Raw genomic sequence first — 24445 nt, forward strand, 5'->3', positions numbered from 1 at the left:
CCGGCAACTCGCGGCACCGGGGGCGCATGCGCAAAGGCAGCTACCCAAACTCCAGAACTGGAGCTAGCAGTGCGCCCAGCCGAGCTCGGTACACTTCCGGGACGCGGCGCGCTGGTTCCTTCCAGACTTCCCGTCAGCTCCTCTGGCTGCAGTTGGCAGGGCGGGTTCAGGGTAAACCGCCTAAGCCAGAGGCCAGTGCGTGTGTCGAAGAGGAGGCACCCTTAGCGTGGTCGCCTGGAAGAGCGCTGAAGGAGGAAGCGACGTATCTAAGGATTCCGCCGTGGGAATGATCCACGAACTGCTTCTGGCTCTGAGCGGGTACCCAGGATCCATATTCACCTGGAACAAGAGGAGTGGCTTGCAGGTACCGTGTTGGGCTCCGAGCGCGGGAACCAGCTAATGTAGAATGCGTGCACCTGAGCCAGTGCCTGTAGGCGGAGTCTGAAGGGCAGGGCTTGCAGCACTGGGCAGCGTTTTCCTGGCCAGGTCACTGGAGCGCAGTTCGAGGGGCCCGCTGTGGATGTAAACGCCTTGAGGGCGCCGGGCCTAGGATGAGAAACCGAGGGCCGATCCTGAATGGTCCCTCCTTTGAGGGGGCCTTACTAAGGTCGAGGAGTGTGAGCGAGAATTGCTGGGGAACTGGATATAAAAGTGTACTTTTATATTTTCACTCTTGCATTCTGTTTCAAACTGAGTTTTAAAGGCTGTTCCAAATTCACAGCTTTCAGCACACATAAGCGCTCAGCAAATTTTGCTGAATGAAAAGATGAATTCTAGAGTATGCAGTGTTTCCCTTATTACTCCTTTCCCACTAGGTGAAAAACTTGGTAGGGGACCATTATTCCTTACTGCGCTAGGTAAAGAACTTGGGAGGAGTCCTTCTTGTAGTCAGAAATGTTAGAGGAGGAAGGGCTGTGGGGTAAATATTGTGCATGGGCTTTATCACATTTAATCCTCACAGCCGCCTATATTCCTTTTACAGAATGTTAACTCCCATGGTCATGGCTAGTAATTAGCAGAGCTTAAATTTGAACCCAGATCTCTTGCTCCAGTATCTGAACTACTCGTCTAATTCTGCTTCTAGGAATATTGCCTAATTCTTTCAACTCGGTAATCTAAGTATTTTTAGCCGAAGTTTATAAATGAGCAAAACTGAAGCTCAGAAAGCTTTATGCAAAAGTAAGTTACGGATATAGGTCTGTCTGATGTAGATAAGGTGGATGGGCAAAACATTCTTGTTCACTAAAAGCTATAAGTCAAATAGATTTCTCCTTTTCTTTGTGAATTTGATTTTGGGGTTTGGGAGTTTAGGTGAATTTTTTGAATCGTTAATTTTTGTGTGTAGATCTTTGAAGACTGGGTTGGTATTTCATTTTTCCCCTGTAGAACTCACAATGTCATATAGGAATACAATGTTACAAAAGTATTTGCGGGTACTTGAATATTTTAACTAAAAAAGAGATAATAAATTACAGAAAAAGGGCTGGGGAGGTAGAGAAGAACGCCACAACTAAATCATTATCTCCTTTCCTTCCTTTCTTATTTAAATATCTCAAGCAGATATTTTCCTCAGAGAGAAGTCTCTTCATCAGAAAAACTTTCTCTGACCATGTTTTTAAATTACACATCCTTGGGGCTGGGGCTGTAGCTCAGTGGGAGAGGACTTGCCTAGCATGTGTGAGGCACTGGGTTCAATCCTCAGCACCACTTAAAAGTAAATAAATAAATAAAGGTATTCTGTCCATCTACAACTAAAAAAATATTTTTACATAAATTTCCTTCCCTTATACCATTATTTTCTATCACAGCAATTTATTTATTTCCTTTCTGAGACTAATGACAGTTCATAATTATTTAATGCTAGTACCTGTGTATAGCCTTTTTTCCTGCACAGATAGATAGCCCTTGGTGGCAAAGACCACATGGTATTCATTCATGTACTCAGAATACAATTTCTGCCACACAGCAGGTGCTGGTATTTATGAAAGAAGACAAAAGCAGCAAATAGTGCTTACTTTCAAAAGAGCAGTGTTTTTCACATTTGGTTAAAAGGAAAAACTGTCACAAATGCCTAGGGCTTATGAAACATTTTTATTGTAATATCGAATGTATGTCCACATGAAACTAGATCTAAACTCAAGCATATCGCTCTTTGACAACCATAAAAACAAGTAGTTTTACAAATTAAATTAATCAAAACTACAAAATTAAGAAATTCAAATTAAACTATTCTAATGCAGAGTTTCTCAACCTGCATTATTGACATTTTTGGACTGGATAATTCTTTATTGTAGGGGTTGTCCTGTGTACTCTAGGATGTTAATTAGTATCTATAGCTTACTCACACTAGATGCCAGTAGCATCCCCCCAATTGTGACAACCAAAAATGTCTCCAGACATTGCCAAATGTCCCATTTGCTGTATGCTTGGCACATGTGCTTTTCATATATTAGCTTATTTAATTCTCACAATTATTATCTTCACTTATAGGTGTGAAAATTGTCCCTGACTGAAAAACACAGTTTTGAGCCAGGTGTGGTGGCACGTGCCTATAATTTCAGTGGCTTGAGAGGCTGAGGCAGGGGGATTGTGGGTTTGAAGTCAGCCTCAGCAACTTAGCAAAACTGTAAGCAAATGAGACACTGTCTCAAAAACAAAAAGGGCTGGGGATGTAGCTCAGTGATTAAGTGACCTTGGGTTCAATCACTGGTACCAAAACAAACAAAAACACAGATCTGATATGACATATAATATTATTTTTCTGAAACTAAATTAGCAACACTGAGTTTAAAAGAATGACTTAACTACAGATCTGGCTCTATATTTTCTATTTTCACTTCAATAATTCTAATGTATAGAATGCCAGTTAATACGAGTGTGTTATACAAAATTATTTCAGAAGCCTCAAGATATCATTTGGTGTTTCAGAATAATTAGACCTTAAACTTTTCTAAAACTGCCAACAAGAAATGCTCAAATGCCAGTTATAATGGGGATATCACTTGATAACTGGATAGAGAAGTGTTGTTAGTAATTTAAAAATTGCTTATGTATTGAGCACTTGCTGTATGCTTGGCACATGTGCTTTTCATATATTAGCTTATTTAATTCTCACAATTATTATTTTCACTTATAGGTGTGAAAATTGAAGCACAGAGAGGTGTAGTCGCTTACCTGAACTTTTAAGCAAATAAGAGACAGCTCAGGGATTTAAACCCAAGCAGTCTCCAAAGATTAGGTTGTTAAGCACTATGTCAGGCTACCTCCTAAATTTGTAACTTGAAGATATGATTAATGTTGTGTCATTAAAATCTATATTAAATAGATTCCTAACGAAGTCATTGTGGCTCAGTGACAAAGGTTCTTTGCCTGTTTATTACTGTCATATAAAGATGGCATCCATAAAGTACAATACTCACAATATGAACATGTAATATTCCAAGTTCTTTTGAAGTAATAACTGAATGGTTTTGTTCATTCTTTTATGTCAAATGTTAACACACTGCCTGGGATAAAGTAGGTGTTCATTAAAAGATGGTTGATTCTCCGGGAAAGATATACAAATGGCCAACACACATATGAAAAGATGCTTAGAAAAATACAAATCAAAACCACAATGAAACACCGCTTCACATGCTTGTGGATGGTTACAACTAAAAAAAAAAATAATAATAATAATAGAAAATAAATCTTGGTGAGATTGTGGAGAAATTAATACTCTTGTGCATTGTTGGTGGGAATGTGAAATAGTACAGCCACTGTGAAAAATTAAATACAATTCCTAAAAAAAAGAAGCATAGAATTACCATTATGACCAGCAATTCCACTTCTGGGAATATACCCAAAAGAAATAAAAGCAAGGTCTCAAAGATATTTTTATATCCATGTTCATAAAGCATATTCACAATTCCAAAAGTTAGAAACAATTCATGTGTCCATCACCAGATGAATGAATAAACAAAATGTGGTGTGTATACACACACACACACACACACACATATATATACACAGTGTAAAGGAAGGAACTCTGACATATTTTACTTCATAGATGAACCTTGAGGACATTATACTAAGTGAAATAAACCAGTTCTGAAAGAACAAATGTATGTTTCTACTTATATGAGGCAATAATGTATCATATTATTCTAGAGACAGAGTAGAGTGGTGATTGCCAGGGGTTGGAGGCAGAAGAAGGAGTTAGTATGTAATGGGTACAGAGTTTCAGTTAGGAGAAATGAAGAGGTTATGGAGCTGGATGGTGGTGATGGTTGCACAACAGTGTGAATGTGTTTAATGCCATTGAATTCTGTGCTTAAATATGGTTAAAACAATAGGCTTTGTGTATTTTGCCACACTTTAAAAATGTGGTTGAACAAATATATTTCACTACTTTTTTATTATATTATTATTTTAAGTTGTAGATGGACACAGTACTTTTATTTTATTTACTTATGTTTATGTGGTGCTGAGAATTGAACCCAGTACCTCACCTGTATTGGGCATGTGCTCTACCACTGAGCTACAACTGTAGCCCATCCACTACTTTAAATTTGAATTGCTGTGAAACTTTTATACGGCTAGGTTATTTTTTTTTTTTTAAACTGTTAGGGTTGTTTTTAATTTTCTTTTTTCTTTTTTTTTTTTTAAGTCAACTGTTTTGAAATTTTTTTTTTTAAGAGAGTGAGAGAGGAGAGAGAGAGAGAGAGAATTTTTTTAATATTTATTTTTTAGTTCTCGGCGGACACAACATCTTTGTTGGTATGTGGTGCTGAGGATCGAACCCGGGCCGCACGCATGCCAGGCGAGCGCGCTACCGCTTGAGCCACATCCCCAGCCCACGGCTAGGTTATAATTTGTCCTTCATTTAAATTAAAAATAGAAATGCAAATATAAATAAATTTATATGGCCAGTTACAAGGTACTTTTACAAATTATAGTGTATTTACATTAATTTTAGAGATTTAATGCAATGAAAACAAAATTTAAAATTTTATAGAGAATTTGTAAATCCTAAGAATATGTCTGCAGACCCTTGTTTGAGCAGTATTGCTAAGAGACTTTGTTGGAACCAAGTCAAAAACCCTCACATTCTATAGATTATCCTCTGAAGATTGCATACGAAATAGGTAATAGTGGCTGCCTCTGGGGAGGTTGACTTATCTTTAATGTACACTATTTACCATATGTTAACCTATTTGAGAAGCAAGTAGGTCAGAACAGGGAATACCACCTTTGAAGTGGTTTGGAAATACCTTTCAGAATTTACCAAACTTAAGTGGGCATCTTAAGGAAAATAACAAGAAAGGAAAAGATAAGATAGTATGAAACATTTTAAGCACCCCCAAAATATGGGGCAGTGGCCAGCAGGCATCAATGTTTTTGTCAATGTCCCTCTTCTTGCAGGTGTCGCAGGACTTTCCATTTCTCCACCCCAGTGAGACCAGTGTCTTAAATCGACTCTGCCGGCTTGGCACAGACTATATTCGCTTTACTGAGTTCATTGAACAGTACACAGGCCATGTGCAGCAACAGGTGAGATTCTGATCTCAGGATGTAAACCTTTAGAGGGTAGAAACTGTCAAGCTTTCAGTGAATTCATTGGTGATTTGTGTGAAATAAATTAAGAATTTCTCATCACTGAAAATAAGAGAAGGCAAGGTTGCCAGTTGTTTTTTGTATATGACGCTTAAAAGAAAAGACGGTATCCTCAGCTTGGCACTGTGGTGCAAACCTGTAATCCTGGCAGCTTGGGAGGCTAAAACAGGAGGATCGCAGGTTCAAAGCCAGCCTCAGCAACAGTGAGGGGCTAAGCAACTCAGTGAGACCCTGACTCCAAATAAAGTATAAAACAGGGCTGGGGATGTGGCCCAGTGGTCAGGTGCCCCTGAGTTCAATCCCCAATATTCCTGACCTCCGCAAAAAAAAAAAAAAAAAACCCTATCTTCTATTAATGTGACTACTTGAATTTTATTGTCCTTTTCATAAGTGAAGATATTCAGTGTTCTGCAATGATAGAAGATCAAAACAAAATTGGCTGGTTGCCAGATTTGAGCTGTTTTCCCGTCTGGGCTATTCTTAGTGTGGCTATAAGGATTTATCTTTAGGAAATACTAGTATACTTTACAGCATCCTCAAGCTACAATGTGTTTTCTAACCCCTCATTCCAAGCTTCCTATCACATTTGTTGCTGATTTTTGCTATGTGACCTACCACCACCAGTGTCTGATCACCCAAGTCAGTATGTAGCCAGAGAGACGATCGTTCATCATAACCTCTTACAAATGTTCAACACAGTTCCCCACATAAAAACTATACAAGATGCTCCTACAAAACAAAAACAAACAAACAAAAAACCCTTGGAAGTTTCCTGAAAGATAAGCTGTATTTGTATATTACCCCTTGATGAGAGTCTCATGACCACCCCGCCATGTTGACTCTCAGATTTATGTTCTTGATGAATTGCCAAGCCAGGCAAGAGAAGATATGTTGGGAGGAAGATTGAGGTCATTTTATTCATTCAGTAAATATTTATCCTCTGTTTAAAGAACTGTGAGAAGCTGAGATACAAAGATGAGTAAAGTATGGTTCCTAGCTTTATGAAGTTCATGGTCTAGTGAGCACAACATCTAAATAAAAGTACAGTTCACTAAGTAGGATGTTACGAAAGCAACAAGGTGGAACTGTTAATTCCCAAGAGAGACTTAGAAAGGGCTTTGCAGAGGAGATGTGCTTGAGCTGGGTCCTGCAGAAAGAGTAGGTGTTTGTCAGAAAGATGAGGCACATAGACAGAAGTAGAGTACAAGTCCAAATCTGTAGTGGTAAGGGAGAAGCAAAGCACATCTGGTGAACCATGGAAATAAGAATGCACAGCTGGAAGCAGTGAAAAATAATTGTGGAGAAATGGGTCAAGGCCAGAATGCAGAAGTTATTGTGTGCCATGTAGAGGAATTTGGATATTATTCTGGGGCAATAGAAAGCCACCAAAGAGATTTAAGCTGGGAATGATAAGGCCAAAATTGATTTATGGAAAAATCTCCACTGACTTTATAGAGTACTTTTGGTTGGTTGTGACATCTGGTACTGCTTGGAAAATTAAAATACCACATTTTAAAAGGTCAGTGCTCAAAATGTTTTCTGCTGGGTGTTCCTCTCTGAAGTATTCCTTTGATTTGTAATTATTTAAATGAAAACAATACCACTAATAAAGGACAGTGTCTTCCTCAAGTTTCAGGGCCGGAGCTAAGAAGTTGACTTTTCTTTGTTTGGTTTCAGGACCACCACCCATCTCAGCAGGGACCAGGTGGGCTACATGGAATCTATCTGAGGGCCTTCTGCACAGGGCTGGATTCAGTTCTGCAGCCTTATCGCCAAGCACTGCTTGATTTGGAACAAGAGGTGAGGAAGTGGAGATGTAGGAAGCAATGCTTCTGGGACAGCAGATTGGAGCATAGTCTCAAATCGAAGATGTTCTTTGATAAGGTCAGGTAGTTAAAACTGAGCTATTTGTGGTTGGAGGGTACAGTGTTCTCTCTTTGATCATGACCAAAACATGGTCAAAGTGGCTTAGGAATCATGGCAAAGGTTCCTGAGTGAGCTCTGTAGCGTAGAATTAACACTAAGCCCATTCTCAGATTCTCTTCTAGTTTTATACATGAAATTGATTCAAGATGTTTTTTGTGAGGCCCTAATTACAGTAGTTTTTTACTTGTTTTGTAATGCAGTTCCTGGCTGATCCGCATCTCTCCATATCACATGTCAATTACTCCTTAGATCAGGTATGTATCCAAGTAACAAAATGCCTTGGAATCTGTTGACATTATTAAAATAATCTTATTTATGCCACTCTTTTGAGAATGTTTTTCCTTATAGTACCAGAGTCCAGCATTTTATATTTTGTGCATTTTGTATTCTTTACTACATCAGAACTGCTTAAAGAGTTCCAAATTTAGTTAATAATTAATGTCTCATGTTAATGTTATCATTGAATTCAATATTAAAAATTATGCCAGCCTCAGAAATAGATACTACTTCTGTCTGCTGTCTTCTTCCTGTTTGCATCTTATCCCCAAATCAAATTGCCTTAGTATATACTAACTCTTGACTGTTCTGTGGTATTGTCATTTGTCTTAACTTGAACTATTTAGAAAAAAAGCATTTCCTGAGTTGATTCTTTTCCCTCTGCATTTGATTAACTACCTTTAATTATTCTCTACTTTGCAGTTCCAACTCCTTTTTCCCTCTGTGATGGTTGTAGTAGAGCAAATTAAAAGTCAAAAGGTGAGAACTTTCCTTTTTGCTTTTGCTCTGGCAAACACCAAGGAAATACTAATAATCAAAGTTGCCTTACATTCTTTTTGGTGAAAAGTATACTAGTTCTTAGTAGTTTTTTACTTGTTAATTTACTCATTCAACAGAATCTACTTGTATATCATGCTAAGTGTCAGAAATATAAAAATAAGGCATGGCCTTGTTTTTAAGCACCACCTGGTTCAGAAAACAGACAAATGTTAATAGATAGATCCAGGAATGTTCATGGGGCAAGGTAAAAATGCTATGAATAGTTGGAGGTGAGAGCAATTTACATTAAGGGTATAGAACTGTTGAGTTTGGGTCTTGAGGAGAAGCAGAAAGTTAATTCTTAGAAAGAAGGTGATAGATGTATGGTTAAGGTGCTGGCAGTTTTCTGAGAATTATGAAATCACTGGGTAAAATACAGATGTTTATTAGTTAAACTATGCCTATTCTTGTCCCAAGTTTTCATGATATTCATTGAAAAGTTAAGAGTTCCCAATGTCAAGGAGAATACTCTTTCTTGGCAGAGTTAACAACTTGTATTAGTCAGCTTTGCATTCCTGTGACCAAAATACCTGACAAGAACAACTTAGAGAAGATGTTGTGTACTTTGGGTTCACAGTTTCACAGTCCATGGTCAGCCAGCTCCATTGCTCTGGGCCTAAGGTGAGGTCAAAGCATCATGGCATAAGGGTATGATAGAGGAAGGCTATTCAACTCATGGCAGCTCAGAAGCAGAGAGTCAGAGAAGAACCAGGCAAAAGATATACTGTAAGGCCACGCCCCCAGGAACCTGTTTCCTATAGCCATGCCCTGCCTGCCTATAGTTACCACCCAGTAGTCCATTCAGATTATTATGCATCAAATGGATTAATCCATTGATGTGGTTATAGATCTTATCATCTAATCATTTCACCTGTGGACATTCCTGCATTGCTTAGCACATGAGCATTATGGGGGATGCCTCACAGCCAATCCATAACAACTCTGAAGAATGAGTTGCTTTGAGATTTCATATTAGAAGAAGAGTCTACTCTGCTGTTTACAGTCTGTAATTGGACCAAATAGACAAGGAGATTAAACATGTTTAGCTCAAGTTTACATGTTTTTAAGCTCTCGTATTTATTCGTTAGCATATTAAAAATGTTCACCTAAGGCCAGGGTTGTGGCTCAGTGGTAAAGCGCTTACCTAGCATGCGTGAGGCACTGGGTTTGATCCCCAGCATCACATAACAACAAAATAAAGGTATTGTGTCCATCTACAACTAAAGAGATATTTAAAAAAAATGTTCACCTTGCTGAATGTAACTAGTTATATAATTAATTTGCCACATTGCTGTGTTAATTTTGCTCTGTGAATATAGAAACTTTTATGCTCTGCCTACAAAACCAGTAGGGAGGCTTTCTGTGGCCCATCAAAGCTGACTGCTCTCATCAAATTACAATGTCCAGCTTTTATTGTGCACTTGCTCTATGTTAGATATTTGTAGCAGGTACTGTACTAAATGCTTTACATACATTATCACATTCAATCCTCTAAAGGGTTAAGTATGTTAAAGATTGTGCTCAGAGTCACACAGATGCAAGTAAATTGTAGGGCTGGGATATAAACTCGGGTCTATCTGACTGCAAAGACTATGCTGTAAAATACTAATCTTCTTCCCAAAAATGAGGTTCCCAATGAACCTTCTAGTTTAGTGGAATTAATGGTGAAAGTACAGTATTCCCAGACTGCACAACTAAGTTTACTTTTTCCAGCTTCCATTGGTTACAGGAGAGGAGAGTGGAAAACGAATGAAAGAATTAAAGATGGATGAATCTTCCTTCCTGCCAGAAAGGTGATAGAGAAACTAGTATGCTAAGTAACGCTCTACAGAGTTTAAAAAAAAAGAAATACGTGTGGTCAAGAGCACAGGCTGAGGCAGAGAAAGAGGACTGATCACAATAGGCATGAGAGGGGCTTCTTTTTAAGTGATGAAATGTTATAGAACATCGTGATGGTTGCACAATGCTATAAATTACTAAAAGCTGTTAAATGATACACATAATATGTTTTAATTTTATGATATATAAACTACACAATAAAATATAAATATTTTATATATAAAATAAATTATACAATAAAATATATGAATATTTTTATATAAAATAAAAAATCTAGGTGGCACATACCTTTTATCCAAGCAACTCAGGAGAGTGAGGCAGGACAGCCTAGGCAATTTAGTGGACCCTGTCTCAAAATAAACATTAAAAAAGGGCTGGGGATGTAGCTAAATGGTAGAGCATTTGCCTAGCATATATGAAGCTTTGGGTTCAATTCCCAGGAACTAATACACACACACACACACACACACACACACACACACACAGCCTAAAGTACACAAAGGCAGTGAATTTGTGGGGGAGTATATACCTTACAAGTATTCTGAATTGGGTCTTATCCTGAAATAAAAAATTTTCCATGATTTTGGAATTCTGATTGTAAATGATTCTGGTTTCTTTAGTGCATTTGTTCTCAAATTTCACTGCACATAAGAATCACCTTGAGGGGGCAAGGGAGGGGGCTCAGTAGTAAAGTGCTTCCCTAGCATGTGTGAGGCCCTGAGTTCAATCCCCAGCACTACCAAAAAAAAAAAAAAAAAAAAGATGCAGATTGCTGAGTTTTTCTTGCAATTTGCATTGCTGCCTATCTACACATTATGTGGATGGTGCTTCGGGGGAGGAGCCCATCTTTGACAACTCCTGTCAGAAATCTTGTGAAATAGTGTATCCACATTTTCTACTATAGTGTACCCACTTGATTGAGTATAGAATATGAATTGATATTGCTTGAACTGTTTGAATCCAGATTGACAAGTCTGTATTTTCCTCAGATTCATGGTTGTCAAATCCTAGAAACAGTCTACAAACACAGCTGTGGAGGGTTACCTCCTGTTCGAAGTGCACTAGAAAAGTAAGTGATGGATTAATTGAGGTTGGGGATAGCGGGGGAGGTCAAGTAACTTGACTTCTCTTGTATTTTGTTTTCAGATCTTCTCAGGTTTCCCTCAGGGTAGAGTTTTGACCAGGATAGAAAATCCTATAAGCAGATGAGCCCATGTAATCCTTATGGTGGTTCAGGATCATCTGCAACGAGACGCTTATAAAATAAAGTATCAAAGCCAGGGTTAGCTGCCAAGTTGACCTTGAGGCAATCTTTTTTAATTTTTGGATCTCATTATCCTTGCAGGATTCTCATTACATGTGCCAGATACTGCTTATTATGCTTAAATATGCATATGTGTAGCCAGTATTGTGTTAAAATACTTTGTAATCCCACAGTGTCATAAACATATGCAAGGTTGTCTTTATCAGCAAATTAGAAAATTACCAGAAGAAAAAATAAATAAAGATATATTCTCTTGATAGACTATAAAGCCATTAAGATTATAAACACCATAGTAACATGTAAAAAAACTTCATATGATACTTACTGAAAGATGAAACAAAATTGTATTTGTTTTAATAATTACAATTGTATAAAAATTAATGTTAAGTATTATTAGAGGTTATTTTTTGGATCTTTTCACTCTCCTCTTCCTCATTTTTAAAAGACGGTATGGAAGGGTATGATGGTTCATACCTCTAACCCTAGAGACTGGGAGACTGAGGCAAGAGAATTGCAAATTTGAGGCCAGCCTCAGCCACTTAGCAAAACCCTATCTCAAAAAATAAAAAAGGGCTGGAGATGTAGCTCAGTGATAAAATGCCCCTGGGTTCAGTTCCCAGTACTACAAAAAAATAAATAAATAAATATTAAAAATTAAAAATGGAGTGTAGTATTAATTGTAGTAGATGATCTGTAAGACTCTTCGCAACTCTTCCCCCCACCCGCCCCAAAACCATACATGGGATTGAACTCCAGGCCTCACACTTGCTAGGCAAGCACTCTATCATTGAGCTACATTCCCAGCCCCTCTTCACAACTCTTTTTTTTTTTTTTTTGCTACTGGAGATTAAACCTAGGGACACTTAACCATTGAGCCACATTCCCAACCCTTTTTTATATTTTATTTAGAATCAGGGTCTCATTGAGTTGCTTAGGGTCTTGCTAAGTTGCTAAGGCTGGCTTTGAACTTGCAATCCTCCTGTCTGAATCCCAGGTGCTACAATCCACATTTTCTACTGTATTTTACCCACTTGGTTGAGTATAGAATAGGAGTTGATATAAAGTGTTATCCTGTATCTGGAGCCAATGGGATTATAGGTGTGTACCACTACACCTGGCTCACAACTCTTGAAACACTGAACAAGTAAACCCTCAGCAGAGCAGGAAACTTTCCAAAACATGCAATGGGGACTGAATCCTCTATTATGTATTCAGAATATAAAATCTCATGTAAATAATATTGATACATGTATTTGATATATATTTTGAGAGATCAAATTTTATAGATGTTCATAAATGTAAATGGTTTTCAATTTGACTTTTTTTAAAAAAAGAGACAGTCTATCGAGTTAGTATACTAAAAATAGTAGGCTTGAGTTCCTGTAGTTTTTTTGTTTTTGTTTTCTTGTACCAGGAATTGAACCCAGGAGCACTTAACCACTTAGCCACATTCCCAGCCCTTCTTATTTTTTATTTTGAGACAGGGTCTCACTAAGTTGCTTAGGACCTCACTAAATTATTGAGGCTGGCTTTGAACTTGAGATCCTCATCCTACCAAACTGCTGGATTATAGGTATGCACCACTGTGCCCAGCTCCTGTAGTTTCTTTTTCTTCCCAACTTTTGAAAAATTTCAAACCTGCAAAAAAGTTGAAAGAATATTACAGTGAAACACTTGTACATTCTTTAGTTTTACCAGTAGTTAACATTTTGCCACATTTATTTTTTTCTATTTCCCTTTTGGGTATGTATGAAATACACACATGCCCTAATTTTTAAAATTGAATCATTAGGATATAGTTGCAGATGCCTTAACACTTAACCATAAGACTTCATCTTGTATTTCTAGAAAAAGCATTCTCTTATTTAACCTTAGTACCATATTACACCTAAGAAAGCTAACATTGGTTCCATAATACAATATCTAGAATGTATCCACATTTCTCCAGTTGTTCCAAAAAGTCCATTACAACTGTACTGTTTTTGCAGTTCAGGTTCCAATCAGTTTTCACACTGCATTTGGTTGTCATGTCTTTTTTAGTCTCCTTTAATTTGGAATGATCCCCCTTGCCTTTTGTTGTTGTCTATGATAATGACTTTTTATAAGAGCCCTTACCAGTTGTCTACAGAATATTCCACAATCTAGATTTATCTGATTCTTTCTTCATGATTAGATTCAGGTTAAATATTTTTGGCAAGAAAACAACATAGATGATAGTATTTCTCATTCCGTCATACCAGAAAGCACAGAAAGTAAATTTAGCCCATTACTGCTGTTGTGAAGTTTGATCAGGTCTCTTGTCCATCAGATCTCTCCACTATAGAAGTTTCTTTTCCCCTTTGTAATTAATCTGTTATCTGGTAGGTAATCCATTGAGACTATCTCAATATTCTATTTCTTAACAATCTTTCCGTATTTTATTTTCATTTCTGCATTTTGTCAGATAATGCATTTTCATATATTACTGGCACTAACATTGAATCTTCTTTTTCTATGTAATTTCAACAAAAAGAAAAATAAATTTAATACTGTGTCAGCTAAAAAGAGACTCCATTAAGTCCATTTCAACTTAATGAGATTCAACAGTTTTGAAACTTTACACAAAGAAAGGAAAGAGAATGTGCCTCTCCCAAAAGAGTATCACAACATTTATGTAACCTTTTCAACTTCAGAATGTAGGCTGCAACTATGGAAATTTAATTACTTAGTTCATCCACAAATAATTAAATTAAAATAGCACAATTATTTTTAACTTAATTTGTTATTTCCCCCTATGACTCACCAAACTCTCAGGCCTCTCTTTATCCTGTAGCATGGCTTCTGAGGTGCTGGTTCAAGTCATATTCTTTAAGTAGACCACTAAAGCTCTTGCTCTCCTCTCTCCTCAGAATCCTGGCTGTGTGTCATGGGGTCATGTATAAACAGCTCTCAGCGTGGATGCTACATGGACTCCTACTGGACCAGCATGAAGAGTTCTTTATCAAACAGGGTCCATCTTCTGGTAATACAAATGCCCAGTCAGAAGAGGATGAGGAGGATCTGGGCATTGGGGGATTGACAGGAAAACAACTGAGAGAACTCCAGGACTTGGTGAGAGCACAGCAAGAAGCCCAGCATACTCCTGCCAGGAGTCAGAAAAGTCTGCAACTAAATCATCTTTTGCTGATTCCTCTTCAGAGATCATAGTCTGAGCACCTTCCCTAAATTCTTAGGTGTAAACATTGCTTTCTCTTAACTATTATGAGAGAAGAAAATAGAAAATATGATTGCAAGGTTCTGGGGATATAGCTCACTTGCCTGCCATGTAAGAGGCTATGGGTTTGATCCCCAGCACCAGAAAAAAAGAAAATTTAATTGTGAGATTCTTTTTGCTTCCCCTTTTACCATTGTATGCATTCAAGAGGTAATAAGTCTCATCTCTACAAATAATAGCTACCCTGTAGCTTTTCAAAATGCCTTTTGGAGTTTTGATTAGACTTCTCAAAATCCTGTATTGCCCATATTCATCCATCCAGCCATCTGTTTATACTGTTAAAACATTTTATTGAATGCCTGTTACATACTAGACATGATTCTGGATGTCATGCCTACATAGACAAAATGTAATCCTTGTCCTTAACCCATTATGTCCCATCATCCTATATATAGGACACCTATAAAAATTTAAATTGAGGAATCTCATAGGTGTCCTATAAAATTTTATTTTTTTATAGGTGTTCTCTAGAATGGTGGTACATAATGGATTAATGGACTTATAGTTTAGTGGAAAATGAAGAAAAGTAGACCATTGGTATTATAGTATACCAGGGATTCTGAAAAAGAATAAATATAGACATTCTTGGAAGATGTCTTAGAGTAGAGTTTTGGAGTAACTAGAGAAGGGTTTTCAGTGGAATGTTATGTCTGAATTGCAAAGGACTTGGGAGGCAGGTTAAGATATATCCAGGCAGAGTGAATGATTCATATAAAGGTACAGATCCTGTGGAAGACATGGCTTGTTTGAGGAACCATTAGTGATTCAGTTGAAATGGTCAAAGCCTAAAGTAATATATGTTAGAGATGGTGGCCGGGGAGAGGGCGGGTGGCAATTGATGAGACTATAAAGTAGTATATAAAGAAGGTCCCTGTAAACAGTGGGAAGGAGCTCTTGAAGAATTTTAGGCAAGACAGTAACATGATCAGACTTTTTGATCACTCTGAATGCTGTGTGGGAAATCAATTTTTAAAAATTAGTATTGTAGGCAGGTAGACCCATTAGGAGAATGTTGGGAATACTTAGAGAAAAAGTATAGTGCCCTAAACCAAGGGCGGTAACAGTGAATACAGAGAAAAGCAGATAGGTCTGGGAGATGTTGGGGAGGTAGAACCAGTAGGTCTTAGCATTTGGTTGGCTGTGGGTTGAGGGAAGAATCAAGGATGATTTCTGCCTTCAGCATCCAATTGAGTGTGTTAATAGGGCATGTGTTCTGGTGGTGTTTGGGAAAGATGGTTCTAATTTGGGGCATGTTGAGTTTGAGGAACTTGTGGGAAATGTCCAGTGGGCTTAGCCTGAGGCTCATGAGAGCAGTGTAGCTTGTTCTGAATCTAAATACGGAGACATCAACATATAGCTCAGAAGTTAATTTGGGGTACATGGGTAGCTTTAAGAGGTTCTCTGAAATGTACATTTGTCTGTACAATAGATATGTACATTTGTCTGGTAGGTCCATAGATTTTATAATTTCAGAGAGGCCTGTGACCTAAAAAGATTAAAACTGTCCTGATATATCCTGAAGCCACAGAAGATGTGATTATCCCAGAAGAGTGTAGAGCAAGAGAAAAAGAGGGTCTGGGACAAGGCCTGAGGAACTCCAGCAGAGCAGATATGTATATAAGACCTGGAAAAATAAAGACCAGCTTCTTGCATTATACAAGTAAAGAAGCTCATGTACTGCCCAAGTTTTTACATAGTAAATACAGGCAGGGTTAAAAATTCTGATGGTTAGGGAAAAAAAATGAGTTAATGGACTTATAGTTTAGTGGAAGGTGAAGAAAATTAGACCATTGGTATTATAGTATACCAGGGACTCTGAAAAAGAATAAGTATAGACATTCTTGGAAGATGTCTTGGAGTAGAGTATTATTTCCACCATGCCATCCTGCTGCTTGAAAATGAAATATCTCTCTCCAAGAATTATGCAGCTTCAGGTTTACATTCTCTGAATATAAACATAAATATAAATCGCAGGTTGAGAGAGTTACTAGGTATTTCCTTGTTCTCTTTTCATACTTCATCTCTGATACAGATTATTTCCTTGATTAGCGCCTGATTGAGGAAGAGAACATGCTGGCACCATCTCTCAAGCAGTTTTCCCTACGGGTAGAGATTTTGCCATCCTACATTCCAGTGAGGGTTGCTGAAAAAATCCTCTTTGTTGGAGAATCTGTCCAGATGTTTGAGAATCAAAATGTGAACCTGACTAGAAAAGGTAGGAATTTCCTTACCCAGTATGCCACATCCTCAAAGGTACTTCTTGAGTAATATTTTATGGCCCAAAGAATACCTGGTCAGAGAGAGTGGCTGAAAATACTTGTGGATTGTCATTGCAGCATAGTGCCTGAGAAGTGGGTAAAACTGCTATCTGTTCTGATACACCTTGTCTGTCCTGTTTCGCTTTGACAGTGCCTTCTTATTCCGCAGGATCCATTTTGAAAAACCAGGAGGACACTTTTGCTGCAGAGCTGCATCGACTCAAACAGCAGCCACTTTTCAGTTTGGTGGATTTTGAGCAGGTGGTGGATCGTATTCGCAGTACTGTGGCTGAGGTTTGTCTTTCATCTTATGTTGTTTCAGGAAGAAAATGGATTATTCCCCAGTTTCTTCTTCATGTGCCTAGAGCCTAGCTTGCAGAGACTTGAGAGAATTAATAAGTAGAAAATGAAAACACTTTATTTTTAATAAGGTAGGGTTTTTGTTGTTAATGAGTTGAATAAAGAGGAGGTCTTGGTTTCATTTCTGACAGTCAGCAGTCTGTTTATGTAGTTGGCAGTAACTCCAAGGAATCAAATAATTCTAATTTTAGTGCCTTAAATTTTAGTGTAGGAGGCTTGGGATATAGCTACTTGGTAGAGTGTTTGCCTCGCATGCACATAGGCCCTGGGTTCAATCTCTAGCACCACAAAAAAGAAAAAAAAATTTAGTGTAGTTTTATAACATATATTTCAGTTATATATATGATAATCTTCCAAGTAAAGCACAACAAATGCTAGTGAAACTGTCTGGAGCTCAGAATACGTTAGAGTTCTGTGTTCTTAAGTTTGAATGCCAGTTTAAATTGTAACCAATAAATTTTCAAATGGACATATGTTGTATGACTTTTAATACTTAGTTCATAGGCATGTGACTAATGTAGATAATGTGAAGTCAGACCTTCAGTCAGTTGTTAATGGTTTTCAGCCTTGACTAGACAAATCACAGGGGGAAATTTTAAAGCATGCACTTACACCAAGTCCTTTCTTACAAAGCTTATGATTTGGAGGTCAGGAGGGATAGGTACATTTTGATTTAAAGAAACCATCTGCCAACCAACAGGCAGACTTCTACAGGTGATTCTGAAGCACCAACAGGGCTAAAAAACCACCACTATGTCTGTACTTGGAGCTTAGCATCAGATTTCCTAAGGCTAGAAGCATAATAATCTATTACAAATGTGATTTCCTTTTCTGATTACTGTTTCAAAAAATCTTAGGTTTCAAAGACATAGCCATGATATAGACCCAGAATCACACATTTTAAAATGGCCATGAAATATCATTTCATTTGATGCTTTATGGGCAATAATCTATTATGTAGAATTCATGTTTCTTTCATTAAAATTTCAAGACAGTTGCTGGCCTGTCTATATAGCCCAAGGCAGGTTCTTGTCTAAAAGGAGCTAGTATCTATTGTTGAGAGCCACAGCTGAAGGGCCCCCAGCAAACTTCCAGCTGCCAGCTGATGATTGGCTCACAGCGGCCCCAGCAACTTCTAGCTGCCAACTGATTGGCTCCTCTGCGGTGATGCTCATTGGGCTGTTTCCCTGCCCTTTCAGACCATGGAGCCTCTCATTGGGGGACTTTTTTGGCTCCGCCCACGCGACACAGCCATCGGCCTCAAGAGCAGGAGGAGAAGGGGAGGTGGAGAGGCTTGTGGGAAGCCGGTGGTGGCAGTTGGGCTTTGAAGGGTTTTCCTGAGGAGCTGTTTTGTTTGGCGTGTGTGGTTCTAAAAATAAAGTTTGTTTCTTTTGACAAGTGGCTCCTGAATTGTGCCCAGCCAGACTGTGGCAATCTATAATTCCTTTTTCTTTTTTAGTAAATTTATTTCTGCCCTGTCTTTGTGTGTAACTCCTTGGAAAATATAATTAGTGGAGAAAAGTAAAATTTTATTGAGTTATAAGAGGTATCAGAATTGTTCTTTTGAAATTTTGAAATAAATACATTGCTAGAAATATTTCCAGGTTTTTTAAAAAATATTTTTTAGTTGTACTTGTCACAATACCTTTATTTTATTTATTTATTTATATGTGGTGCTGAGGATTGAACCCAGGGCCTCAAATGTGTTAGGCAAGCAAGCACTCTACCGATGAGCCACAACCCCAGCCCCATTTCCAGATTTTTAAAAATAATAGGCAAAGAATCAAAGCTCAGATTCTTTTGACTCTTTTGAGGTTTCCTAGAACTGTAGATAGTAGACTGCTTTGAGAAGTATTATAACAATGATAACATAATAATGAAAACAAATAGTGTGCCCAGAAGGAAAAAGGAAGAGTCTTTCGGATCTTTTCCTGCTTTTTTCAGTTTTTAAAAAGAATACCTACATAGCAATCTGTTCTATAAAATTCAAAAACAGACAGAATTAACCCAGTGCTAGATGTTAGGATAGTACTGGTTCTTCTTTAGTCATTGGAAGGGAGAGAAGGGCTTCTTCGATCTGATAATGTTCAATGTGTTCCATTTCTTGATCTGGGGATTGGTTATAGAAGTGTATTCTGTTGTGAATATTTCTCATGCTATTAGCTTATGATTTGTGTACTTTTCTGTATCTTAGAATCCTTCAACAAAAGAGTTTTAAAAAATTATCCGATACTTAGTAGTTTTTATTTTAATTATATCTTCAGTTGGTTATTGCTTATATAAGTAATAATATTAAAGCTGGACACAGTAGCACATACTTATAATCCCAGTGACTGGGATGCTGAGGCAGGAGGCTAGTAAGTTTGAGGACTGCCTGGGCACATAGTGAGACCCTGTCTCAAAATAAAATTTAGAAAGGGCCGCAATGGTAGCTCAGTGGTAAAGTACCCTGGTTCAACTTGCATTATGTAATAATAATAATAATAAAAATAATATATTATTAATTTTTTTAAGTTGATAAAACCTGGCAACTTGTTTAACTCTTTTAGTTCTAATAGTTCAATTCTATTTTGTAGGTAGTTGACCATAGCATCTGCAAGTAATGAGACTTTTGCAATTTTTAAATTTTTTTTCTTACATTATTAGCTAGAATTATTTTTTTTCTCTCTTTTAGCTGGGATCTTTAATACTATATACAACAGCTAGGATGATATTTATGTAAATTGTTAAACAGTAGGGATAATAATAAATATCCATGATTTGTTGGCCCTTGAAGTTTATACATATTAGTTTCTCCATTATAGAGTTTAATGTGGGCTTCTGGAACATAAATTCATCAGGTTACAGTAAATGTCTTCTATTCCTGGTTTGCTAAGGGTTGTTATGTAAATGTTGAATTTTATCAGTTGCCCCTTTTGTATTAATAAGAAGTACAGTTTCTGGCTTTTATGTTTCTCCTTTAGTCTATTCATATAGAAATTTCTGGTTAGAATTTTCAGATGTCCAATCTTCCTAGAATAATCTGTATTCCATTGTGATGTTTTATTTTGTAGCATATGGTTGGATTTGGTTAACCAATACAATATTTAGATTTTTTTTTTTTTTTGCATCTATATTTGCTAGTGGAAAAATGGTTTTACTGTTGTTCTTAGGTGGTTTTGGAATAAAGATTATATAAGCCTTATAAAATGGACTTATAAAATGTAGCTTTTGTTCTCTTTCTATTTTTTAGAAAAGCTTATATAAGACAGGAATTCTTACTAAAGGTTTGAATTTACCTGAAAAACTAGGTTTCTTTCTTTTTTTTTTTTTTTTATACAGGGAATTGAACCCAGGGGCACTCAACCACTTAGCCACTTCCTCAACCCTTTTTTATATTTTTATGGCAAGGTAGGATCTTGGTAAGTTGCTTAGGGCCTCACGAAGTTGCTAAAGCTAGCTTTGAACTTGCAATTCATCTGCCTCAGCCTCCTGATAAGCTTAGGTTTCTTTAGGAAGGAAAACTTTACAGTTCAGTGTGTTTAAAACCTATTGACATAAAACATTTACTTCTTATTTATATATTAAATACATGACAATAGTGGAATAAACATTTACTTTTTTTAAATTCTTTTTAGTTGTAGATGGACACAATATCTTTATTTATTTTTATGTGGTGCTGAGAATCAAACCTAGTGCCTCATCCGTGTAAGGCAAGTGCTTTACCACTGAGCCCCAGCCCCAGCCCCAAACATTTACTTCTTAATGTAAAAATTTTTAGGAACTTATTCATTTCCTCAAGATGTATTTTTAAAATTCATTGATGCCTACATTTCTCCTTATTTTCTTCCTTGTTTCATGATTTATATTAAAACAGTTTTTAGCTGATACATAAACATAAAAATTGTATATATAGGGATACCATATAATGTTTCCATGTATGTATACATCAAGTGTGATTAAACCAGGTTAAGCATATTTATCTCAAACATTTTTTATGCAAAACCTTTCAAATCCTTTCTTCTAGCTTTTTGAAATGTATCGTACATTATTTTTATCTCACCCTATTGTGCAATAACACATCAGAATTTTTTTGCTCTATGTAAGCACTAACTGTAATGTAGTGTTTATTGATCAACCTTTTCCTATCCTTTTGCTAACTCCTACTATCTGTCTCTCTTTCAACTTCTGTAAGATCATCCTTTTTAGATTCCACATGAGTGAGATCATGTGGTACTTGTCTTGCTGTGCCAGGATTACTTTACATAATGTAATGAATTCCAGTTCTATCATGTCACAAATGGCAGGATTCTATTTTTTTTTTTTTAATAGTTGAATGGTATTCCAGTGTGCTTTGTGCCACATTTTCTTTTCCTTTTCCCCCTCCTCTCCAGTACTAGGGATTGAACATAGGGCTTGGCACATGCTAGGCAAGCACTCTACCACTGAGCTATATCTTCAGCCCTTTTTATTTTTATTTTTAGATTTTTGGGACAGGTCTTATCAATTTGACCTTGAACTTGTGATCCTTCTACTTCAGCCTCCTGAGAAACTTGGATTACAGGGGTGGTCTACCATGCCCCTCTGTCTCTTATTTTCTTAATCAATTCATGAGTTGACGGACACTTAGGTTGATTGAATTTCTTGACTATTGTGATTACTGCTACAGTGAACCTGGGAGTGTAGCTGTCTCCTCACCATACTGATTGCATTTCCATCAGATACATACCCAGTGGTGGCATTGCTGGATCATATGGTAGGTCTATTTGTAATTTTTTATCCATACTCTTTTCCATAGTGGCTGTACTAATTTATATTCCTGCTAAAGCCAAAGGACAAGGATTTCCTTTTAACCACATCCTTGCAAGTACTTTTTTTTTTTAGTCTTTTTAATAATACCATTCATTATGGCTTTGATTTGCATTTTGCTGATAATCAGTGATATTGAGTATTTTTTCATGTATCCATTGGCATTTGTATGTTTTCTTTTGAGAAATGTCTATTTGGAGCTATTGCCCATTTATTATTCAGGTAATTTAGGTTTTTGCTATTGAGTTCTTAAGAGTTCCTTATGTATTTGTCAGATGCATAATTTGGAAATATTTTCTCCCATTCTGTAGAGTGTCTTTTCATTCTGTTTGTTTCCTTTGCTCTGCAGAGCTTTTTAGTTTGCCATATTCCATTTATCTTTTTTTGTTCAGTTTCCTGTACTTCAGTTTCTTGTCCAAAAAACTTCTTGTCCATTACATTGCCTAGTGTTTCCCCTATGTAAAACTATGCATAGTAGTTGCATAGTTTTAGGTCTTTTTTTATTTGATATTTGTAGCTCATAAGAGAATCCCTAGCCAGGCATGGTGGTGCAAGCCTGTAATCCCAGTGGCTCAGGAGGCTGAGGCAGGAGGATAGTGGGTTCAAAGCCAGCCTCAGCAACTTAATGAAGCCCTGAGGAACTCAGTAAGACCCTGTTTTTTTAAAAAAAAAAAAATGTAAAAAGGGCTGGGGATGTGACCCAGTGGTTAAGCGCCCCTGAGTTCAATCCCCAGTACCAAAAAATTAAAATAAAAAATAAAAAAAGATAGTGTTCTAGTTTCATTCTTCAGCATGTGGATGTCCAGTTTTCCTGGCTTCATTTATTAAAAAGGTGTTCCTTTCTCCAGTGCTTGTTCTTCTTAGCACCTTTGTCCAAAATCAGCTGCTCCAGATGTGTGGGTTTATTTTTAGGATGTATTCTGCTCTGTTGATCTGTGTTTTTGTTTTTATGCCAATACCATGCTGTTTTGCAGGGTGGTGGGGCGGGGGGGGGGGGGAGACTTGCACCGGGAATTGAACTCAGAGGCACTTGACCACTAAACCACATCCCCAGCCTTTTTTTTTTTTTTTTTGTATTTTATTTAGTGACAGGGTCTCACTGAGTTGCTTAGTGCCTCACTGTTGCTGAGGCTGGCTTTGAACTTGCAATCCTCCTGCCTTAGTCTCCTGAGCCACTGGAATTATAGGTGTGTGCCACCATGCTGGCATGCTGTTTTGATTGCTATAGAGTTGTTAAGGGGTGACAGCCAGCATCTCCTTGGGGGGGTGGTTCTTCCTGCCGAGGAGGGTGAAGCTACCTGGAAACTTAGTCTCAAATAACTTAGTGAATAGCAAAACACAAATAAAAATATATTTACAAAAAAGCCAAGCCCCTGATGTATCTAGTCCATATGGGTGCTGGAACCAGAAAAAGGAAATGGCTTCAGTGGTTTATTTAAGGGGGTACATCAAAGGCAGGGGTAAGGTTTCAAGGACGGAGTCTTGTTTGGTGATATCTTGCAGTCTGCAGGTTGATTGACATCTTGGCAGGTCGCACGCATCTCAGCTGCTCCATGGGACACGGCAGAGCAGGTTAGAAATTCACACTGTCCCTGGCTGTTGACTAGAGAAAGTGTCCACTGGTCATTCTCAGACACCATGTTTCTGTCCACTAGGTTTTGATATGTGGTGACCCACATGCAACCCATGGACAGCTTGTGACAGCATTGTGTGTTTAAAGTCAGATAGTGTAATGCCTCTTGTTTTGTTCTTTTTGCTAAGGATGGCTTTGGCTGTTCAGGGTTTCTGTATGGTTTCATGTAAATGTTAGAATTGTTTTTCCTAGTTCTGTGAAGACTGTCATTGGTATTTTAATAGAGATTGCATTGGATCTTTAGATCACTTTGAGTAGTAAAGACATTTTAACAATATTGATTCTTCCAATCTATGAACATAGGATATCTTTTCACTTTCATGTATTCTTTTCAATTTCTTTCACCAGTATTTTTTAATTATCATTGTAAATGTCTTTCATCTCTTTGGTTAAATTTATTCCTACATATATTACTTTTGGGGGAGCTATTGTAAATGGGGTTGCTTTCCTAATTTCTATTTCAGATAATTCACTATTGGCATAATGCAACGCCACTGGCTTTTTTATCCTATAACTTTTCTAAACTCATTTAGTCTAAAATTTTTTTGGTGGAATTTTTGGCACTTTCTGCCATAAGATCTCATCATTTACAAACAGTAACAATTTTGACAACTTCTTTTCCAATTGAGATGTGCCTTCTTTCTCTTGCCTGATTCTCCCTAGGACTGTCAGAACTATGGTGAATAAAAGAGGTGAAAGTGGATATCCTTATC

The 24445-nt window shown here is 37.3% G+C and overlaps 1 protein-coding gene across 2 annotated transcripts in view; it reads left to right on the forward strand.

The window, feature by feature from the left end:
- The first annotated feature begins 103 nt into the window (after positions 1 to 103).
- Positions 104 to 24445, forward strand: part of Tubgcp4 (tubulin gamma complex component 4) — a 41078-nt gene continuing 16736 nt past the window's right edge. For both annotated transcript variants that reach the window (XM_026392178.1, XM_026392187.1), the window contains exons 1-9: positions 104 to 364; positions 5404 to 5532; positions 7273 to 7395; positions 7722 to 7775; positions 8221 to 8277; positions 11166 to 11245; positions 14329 to 14530; positions 16743 to 16908; positions 17121 to 17245. In XM_026392178.1, the coding sequence (XP_026247963.1) occupies positions 287 to 364; positions 5404 to 5532; positions 7273 to 7395; positions 7722 to 7775; positions 8221 to 8277; positions 11166 to 11245; positions 14329 to 14530; positions 16743 to 16908; positions 17121 to 17245 (1014 nt within the window). In that variant the 5' untranslated portion in view covers positions 104 to 286. The remainder of the gene's footprint in view (positions 365 to 5403; positions 5533 to 7272; positions 7396 to 7721; positions 7776 to 8220; positions 8278 to 11165; positions 11246 to 14328; positions 14531 to 16742; positions 16909 to 17120; positions 17246 to 24445) is intronic.

This window comes from Urocitellus parryii, chromosome 6, assembly GCF_045843805.1.
Source record: "Urocitellus parryii isolate mUroPar1 chromosome 6, mUroPar1.hap1, whole genome shotgun sequence".
In the NCBI taxonomy this organism is placed as follows: domain Eukaryota; kingdom Metazoa; phylum Chordata; class Mammalia; order Rodentia; family Sciuridae; genus Urocitellus; species Urocitellus parryii.